The 8592-nt window shown below is 38.9% G+C and overlaps 1 protein-coding gene across 1 annotated transcript in view; it reads right to left on the bottom strand.

Moving 5' to 3' along the window:
- LOC107696864 (zinc finger SWIM domain-containing protein 8-like) overlaps positions 1-8592 on the bottom strand; it is an 18266-nt gene that overhangs the window by 7114 nt on the left and 2560 nt on the right. Inside the window, exons 2-4 of the mRNA XM_016497400.1 lie at positions 4558-4711; positions 4298-4392; positions 1054-1226 (exon numbers count right to left, since the gene is read on the bottom strand). Of these exons, the coding sequence (XP_016352886.1) occupies positions 1054-1226; positions 4298-4392; positions 4558-4711 (422 nt within the window). The remainder of the gene's footprint in view (positions 1-1053; positions 1227-4297; positions 4393-4557; positions 4712-8592) is intronic.

The raw sequence follows: 8592 nt of genomic DNA, 5'->3' as shown, positions 1-8592 counted from the left end.
GGGGGGGGGGGGGAAGTCCCGCCCATTTGTGATGCTCTCTGCCCTATTAGCATATACACAGCCCTGAGTGAGAAGCAGCGGTCCGCCATTACTGTTTTCTTGCTGTAGCTGCTGGAGATACAATGTCAGCGCCAAAGAGCCATTAAAAGTGTTGTGTGTTGGGATGCACCAACGAACATAGGAGTCTCCATAGACCGCTGAGGACACGGTGGTTAAATTTCATTTTCGAAGGAAATGTCCCGGAAAAAAATGGAAAAGTCCTATACGTTTGTGCTAACATTTTACACCGGACTGCCTCACAAACGAGGGTCAGTTTAGCGCTGGTTAAATTTCATTTTCGAAGGAAATGTTTCAGAAAAAAACGGAAAAGTCCTATATGTTTGTGCTAATCATTTTACGCAGGACCACCTCACAAACAAGGGTCAGTTCAGCGCTGGAGTTTGACAAAGATTTCTTCTGAAAGAGGGATCGATACCAACGCTTCGCACGCGAACGTCAGCTCCAGACAAAGTAAGCATCACATGTTGTATTTTGTTTTCCAAAAGAGCTTCTTGGCTCTCTGTAAGGCTAATGTTGCTAAAGCTACCATTGTCTCTGCCTGTTTTCACTAATGCTGCCTTCACGTGCTACCAGAATGATCGTAAATAGGAATGTGGCAGTTAAAAATTGCATTTGGAAGTAATGTGAGGTCAGTAACACGGTCACCACCAGTTAAACCGTAACAAACTCTGGGGACATCAGAGAACAATTTAAAATATTGTATCAATGCATTCTATGGCACCTTTAAATATAATGTACAGTATGAAATATACAAATTTTCAGATTAATATATTTAACTGCTAAATTATTAATGTTTTTAAAGATTAACTTTAGGCGAGTGTTAGCATAATTCACATGTAAACATAGGCTAAATGAAGCATGCAAAAATAAATATCCAATTTCAATATCCAAAAAAAAACTCTAACTCTAATACTGGCTAATAATTGATATGGTACCAATACAGCACTGTGTATCCCTAACCAGAGGGCATTATGTGCTTCTAGAATCTCTTACATTGTGAATTCTGAAGAGGCAGAGGGCCACAACGTGGGCACACCATTTGGCTCCTGCTCCGCAGGTGCAGCTGCAGGAAGTGATGCGGCAGCGGTCAAACATTACAGCCACATTGTAGGCTCCTTTTGATTGGCCGGCCTGGGGCGACACTACTGTGGCACTGAGGTGGAAACCTGTTTGAGAGAACCAAAGCCTGTTAAGTCTGTGGTAACACATTTCAACTCAAATCTAGTTCACATTCTCTTTACACTCTGGATAAAAACATCCTAGTTATTGGGGAGTAAGTGGTTGTGAAATACAGTTTAATATGAAAACGAAAACACAGTTTAATTGCAAAACTTTTGCAATTTATTAGCTTTATTGCACACTATATATAACAAACAAAAATAAGAACCCACATTATTATATTTGCACCAAGTGCAAGGAGGTTTTGGGACAATTTGGGAAACATTAATGTTTAAAAGTCTGAGGGAGTTTGCTGACTGTAAGACTGAATGATATAACAGCAATTGTACTGTACACAGACCATACAGGAAATGAAAGACATCTGAGATGAGGAGAGAGAAAGAAAGAGTCCAAATGTGTGTGTGTGGAGAGTTGAGTGTAAGGGGTTGGCCAAAAGCTTTTACCACTAGATAGCGGCCAGCACTACTCTGGCCAGCAAGAGCAGAGGTGGGGGTGGTGGGTAGTTTCAGCTTATAGTTCCTGATCCAAATTCAACGTGCCTCCTCAAGCCAACTCTACTACACCACCTCTTTTTTTCTTTCAGTCTACCAGTTAGTGCCAAAAGCACCCTTCTTTTCCTTTATTCCTGACCCACATTCTCCTGTCAGCTGTCCCGGCTAAAACAAAAGGCCCAAAGAATTGAATAATCAATCTTGATTTAAAAAAAAGAACCTTTGTATAAAACAGTGTCTTTCTTTAATTTAGTGAATCACTGCCTGGGCCAATAATCACATCATGACTAGAGCCCGACCGATATGGGTTTTTTGGGGCCGATACCGATGGTTTTCCATAGACTTAAGCTTTAAAGCGTTTCATCCAGGTCGCCAGTAGCAAACAATGGAGCGCGCTCTGCTGGACAAACTAAGTAATTACACCATTTCAAGCATTTTATCTGCATTATATGTTCTGTAAAAAAAATTTTCATATCGGCAGCATATTCGCCGATGCCGATATATCGGCGACATGCTCATATCGGCCGATAATATCGGCAAAACGATATATCGGTCGGGCTCTAATCATGACTGCAAATGTCACTGGGTTGTCAACAGTTACACATCATGAAAGAACATAATATTGGGCTGCATATACAGTGATGTAAAATATCCCAGCAGGCAATGCAGCAATTCTGGTGAACAGACTAATAAGTCTGTAGCAGCAACCAGGGAGTTTGGGCATGTTGTGTAAAGGCTGATCCTTGGAGATTTAGCATTGTATTCTGACTATGATGTTAAACAAAGTGCAATGGGAAGAGTTTTGGAAGCACTTCCATTTAGGTGCAGCTGTTCTGTGTTTGACCTTTCTGGCTCCACTCTGGTGAAGTGAGTGAGAACGTTTGATTTGACCTTGACGGGCAGTTGGGAGGTCATTGTGGTGGGTGGTCACTGACTGACCAGGGCAGTTAGAGGAGGATGGTTTTTTTTCTGGTTTCGAGGAAATTTTCAGGATCATATAATTGATCATAACACCCCCCCCCCCTTAAAATTTGCTACCACACAGTAAACAAAGCGGTGAGCGAAACAAACATAAATCAGAGGAACCAGGCACTTAGAGTGTTCAAGATGCAAACAAAACGTGAAGTATGCTTCTGAAAAACAAGCTGGTTGGATTTTTACCTTCTAATTAAACAGCAAGATCACTATTATTTTTAGAACTATTGACACATCTTACCCTGAAGCATCTGACTCATTTAATAACTCACTGCTAATCTTGAGCAAAAAACATTTTATATTTAACAAATTAAATTAAATTTGATATGCAAAATACTATGGCCTGGTTTCACAGACAGGACTTAGGTTAAGCCAGAATTAGGCCATAGTTCAATTAGGACATTTAAGTATTTTTTTATAAAAGTGCCTTAGAAAATATCATTACTCGTGTGAATCATGAGACAAAACAATGGCATTGACATATTTTAAGATCAGTCAGTGCAAGTTTCTTTCAGTTAAAACAGCCCAGACATGCATTTAAGTCTGGTACTAGGCTTAAGCCTTGTCTGTGAAAGCGGGGGGTACATCAATGGAAATATCCAGAGAGCAAGGTGAACAATGTTTTGCCAATAATATACATTATACAATTTCATTTCTTTTGTATGTCTCATGTATGACCATAAAAACAAATGCATAACAATAATAATGTTAATAATAATGCATAAAAATAACAAAAAATGTTTCTTGAGCAATAAATCAGCATATTAGAAAAATCATGTGACACTGAAGACTGGAGTAATGATGCTGAAAATTCAACTTTCATAGCAGAAATACATTCAATTACAACATACATTAAAGGGGTCATATGATGCGATTTCAATTTTTCCTTTCTAAAACTGCATAAACACATTTCATTACATCAAATACACAAAATAATGTTCTTTTTAGCAATATCATATGACCCCTTTAAACAAACGAAAACATTTTAAAATTGTAGTAATATTTTACAATATTACTGCTTTTACTGTATTTTTGACCAAACGCAGCCTTGGTGAACATGAGATTTTTTTAAATATTTAAAAACAAAAAATTTGCGACCACAAACATTTGAACGGTAGTGTATATTGGTACATTGACAGAGTTTAAGGCTATGTTTTATCCTTTTTAAGAGGTGTCTACACTCTATGGGCAGTTTAAACACTCAGTGAATAACTCTGTGAATAAGCACGCAGGCAGACCCCTTGAGGGTGTATGTGCGGGATTGGTCAGGCTCGGGCCAGCTGCATCATGACTTCCCTCTGCTGCTGTACAGCCCACTGCCTCCAACAACAGCATTCATTCACACGGCCTGAGCTCAAATCACTCATACATACAATCTTATGTGCCATGTCTCTGGTTTTCTCTCAGGCCAAACACAAGGGTGGCTTATTCTGAATGCTATTTTAAGATCTGCATCTTAAATTGCATCCTAAAATTCTATTTTAAGATTGATGTCAAAAAGTGTTTAATGCAGCAAAGCAACTTTCAGAAGCTTTTGGTCAAAAACACAGCACTAATGACATGGTAAATGTGGGATGTCTTTGATTTCTCACCTATCTGTAGAGGGTCTTTCACAGCCCTCACTCTATAGAGCTGTTCGCCACGCTGGAACTCATCAGGGCTGCCATTGGCCAAACAGGAGTATAATCTGCAAGGACAGAGAGAAGAAAGAACTTAAACTGAGCATCCCGTCACACTCTAAATCTTAAAGGGCATTCTGGTAACTCACTGGTTAATCTTATTAATCGTAAAGGTCATCACAAGCATTTGAAAGCAAAGGCTGATAATATATTAGCTATTACAAGACTTTCACCTGATGTCCTCCTCGTTCTCTGGGAAGCTCCAGTAGGCAATCCGCAATTGCAGCTGCTCAGGAACGGGAGGATAGACCTTTTCCACCACCTCAAATGGAATATGGAACGCCACCTGCTTGGCCGACAGCTCCACCAGAGGGATGACTTGTCCATCTAAGAAGCAATATCAGAATTACTTTTTTTGTTGTGGGTAAACTACATGCTTAAAGAGTGAAATTAACAGCATCAATGGATATTAAGCAGAAATATGAAGGCGTATTCACACCAAAACACTTTAATTTGAATGAATGCCTATTATCATGACTATTCAGACTGAGACTAACAGCCAACAGATTTATTTTTAAGGAGAGGTGTTCTAATCTCTTTGCCATTGCACTGCAAAGAAAACTGGCCAATAGGGTTGTGACGGTGAGGAAATTTTCCCACCGGTTAATCGACGTTTGACAACACCAGTAATACCAGTATCACCGTGGGGGCGGTCCCTCTTTTTCTCGCTTTACTTCGCTTTAAAATAGCTTGTAAAAGCGGCGTGCGCATTTAACTTTCACTTTCAAATAGCGGCAATTCGGCGTAAAGCAATTGTTTGTTTTTATTTTGTTTGAATTTTCCATATTTTCCTTCGCTTTTAAATAGCTTAAATCGAATCAAATTCTAATCAAATTAGCAGCAGTTTGAATGCAACAACAAAATACAACGTCAAACTCACTTTAGCGATATAAAACATTGAACTTTTATTAACAAAACAAATAAAAATACACCATGCTAAAGGGCAGGCTATGCCTAATATAAAATAACAAATAACTTACATAAAGTTTAAATAGGTATACAAAACTGGAAATAGGCTAAGTAAACATGTATAATATATATATATAACCAAATAAATAAGAAACATAGAACGTTTATTAGCAAAACGAGTAAGAAAGCTTGGAGGCACGGCATGCACCTTGATGTCAAATAAAATAAATAAATGACAAAGTTTAAATAAAGTAAAAATCAGCAAACAATGTGGAACCAATTAAATAAGAAACAAATGTTTAAAAAAAACGGCAAAAGTCAACAGGCTTTTCAAAATCCAGAATATTGCCAAACGCTTCTGCATTTAGTTTCGAAACCAAATCATTCGCGATCGTCTAGTCTGTCTCACCTCACTCTTCTTGTCAGTCAGCTCGACTCACTCTCCTCACTGGATAAATGAAATCTGATCGGTGATGCGACCGTCGTTTGGCACGCTGCATTGAGCAGCCGCGTTCAGTTTTTAATTGTAGTGTCTGTTCTTTTACTGAACTAAATGATTTTTATTAGGCTACTACAAAACGAATCAAAACGACGGTGGGGGTCGGTGCCGCGGTGGGCACGTGACGTAACCGGTGTTGCGGCTTAACACCGGTATCACCGTCAACACCGTCTATCACAGCAGTATTCCAGTATCCTGCAGGGTCCTGGATTCAAGTCACCAATTTCCTCCAGACAATGATAAGAGTGGCCAGGCTGTAAGAATGAAAAACACTCAGATAAAAGACACTCCTTCAAGAGCAACTGAATATTTGTGCCTACAGTCTAAAGTGAACTCAGACACAGGTTTCAGTGGCAGTGCATATAATGAAACTTTATTTTCTACATTGAGCTGCAGGGCTGTAGTGACATACTTATCTCATTAGATATTAGCAAGATCCATCTGAAATGAACATCAACATCAGGTGGTCATTATTATAACAGCTTTAGGCAATTGGACTGTAATCCACTGCACTCGGTCACCTTAGAGCTGGATCTCACATTACACTCAGGCAGACACTGCACTCATATACAACTGCCACATGGAGATTTCACATGAAGCCATGCTATATTTTTCAACACATTATATTATGACTACACCATGTCATGCTTAACAACTTTAGACTTGACTATGCTAGCATTATAGCACAGCCCTTAAGTGTCTTAGTATTTTTATAAAATTTATTATTATATAATAAAACATTAAGGACAGCTGCAAGGTCAGAAATTAACTTTTACATAAAGGGGCAATATTTGCCTCTGGAATTGGTAAGGGCAATTTTAATAATTACCTGATTAATCGATTTATATAAACACACTTATTCATTCAAGAACAAAACAAGTGACTCTCTTTACAGGCTTGTCCCAATACCACCATTTGTGGTCTTGGCCACTTAAAGGGTTAGTTCACCCAAAAATGAAAATTAGTCCATAAATTACTCACCCTCAAGTCATCCTAGGTGTATATGACTTTCTTCTTTCAGACTAATCCAGTCGGAGTTAAATTGTCTTTGATCGTTCAAGCTTACAGGATCAAAGGAAGCAAAGTTTCCTTACTTTAGCAAAGGAAAACCAGTCCCCTCTTGGCTTATATCGAAATTCTCCGTCATTCTTCTTTACAAATCCTCGTTTTGTACTTCTAATAAGTGACCGATGTTGATCTCTTTCCTGCGCTTCCGCGTTCGTCACTTCTGAGTGGCGCATGATACGTCATCCGCCCGGAGTTGCTTCCATGTACAACAGTGAGCGCAAGCTAAATTAAATTGTTCATTACATTTTAAATATGGTTATATTTTTCCTACAAAAATGCATCGATTCGCTACAGGAGGACTTTGTTCACCCCCCCGGAGCCGTGTGAGACACTTTTTTTTAATGGATGGGTGCTTTTTATTTAACTTCTTTTAGACTGATGCACTGCAACACCCGCTGAGTGCCGTTAAACAGCTTGAAAGATCAAAGTAGGGCTGCACAATAAATCGCATGCGATATTTAATTCGCATCTTGTCAGTAAAGCCGTTCTGTAATCAGCGGTAAATCTCCATCACGTGCGTGCTTTCACATTGAATACACCTAGGATGACTTGAGGGTGAGTAATTTATGTGCTAATTTTCATTTTTGGGTGAACTAACCCTTTAAGTCCATGTGCACATGACAGTCCCAGGTCTGATACATGCCAAAGCTCAGTGCCCTTAACACACATTAAATCCAAACTCTTGAATCATTCATTCAACAGACTCGTTCAAACACTCTGATTCATTCAGGAATTAAACAACTGACTACGAGCAAGTCATCGAATCTTTCTATCTACTGATTTGTTCAAAAATACTGATTCATTCAAGAATGAAAAAATCCGTTTTTGCTTGAAGATGCACAACATTTTTTCAGCATTGACATTTGGAACATTTTCCATTTGCAAAACAAAAGCGAGAATTTCCAATGTTGTGTTTACAATGCAAGTTATTCAATAGAAACTACTGAACCACTGAATAAAAGCAATCAAGCGCCTCAATTTTAAGATTCTTTTAAACAGAAACACACCATATTTATTTTAGTCCATTAGCACAAAGTGTGCCCATTCTACTAAAAATGGGTCATGTTCCGCATTGTTTTATCTAGGGTTAAATCAGCCACCCTTAACCAAAAAGGGCAATTGTCAAGTAATGTCAATAAAAACACTACAATATTAACCTCACAAAAAAGTATGCCAATAACCTGCAACTTAATATTTTACCAATACTGTTCATCAATTTACCTACAGTACAACCTGGTGTTTCGGCTGTCAAGCAAAGCATTAAAATAAGCGTCATCGTGATCAAATAGTAGATGCAAACCACACCATTACGAGACACCCACATAATCGAAAACCAACCGCCAAAAGATGAGACACTAAACTACTTTGGAGATGAATTACCCAGACCACAAACAGATACAAGAATACATTATAGACAGACAGTGGGAGTCATAGAGACAACGACTTCACAGGGGACAGGTGACTCATTAAAGGTGCTGCCAACAAACAGCTGCTGAGCAAAAAAGTGTGTATAAATGTGAGTGAGATCCCAATGAATCAGGTGGCACACTCACAGCCAGTCTTGGCTGACTAAACCATGGTGACCAACAGAAGAAGAGTTAACACAGGCTGAGAGATAGCTTTGTCTTTTGTGAGGTAGTGAATAGGTGAGACAGTCTCTCATACGGCTGCACGATAAATCGAAATGGAATCGAAATCGCGATTCGACAGAAGCTGCGATTGTCATGCGTAT

Source organism: Sinocyclocheilus anshuiensis, unplaced genomic scaffold (assembly GCF_001515605.1).
Source record: "Sinocyclocheilus anshuiensis isolate Anshui unplaced genomic scaffold, SAMN03320099.WGS_v1.1 scaffold1224, whole genome shotgun sequence".
Lineage (NCBI taxonomy): Eukaryota > Metazoa > Chordata > Actinopteri > Cypriniformes > Cyprinidae > Sinocyclocheilus > Sinocyclocheilus anshuiensis.
The sequence above is the reverse complement of the archived record's forward strand: the minus strand, read 5'-3'. Positions and strand labels throughout refer to the sequence as shown.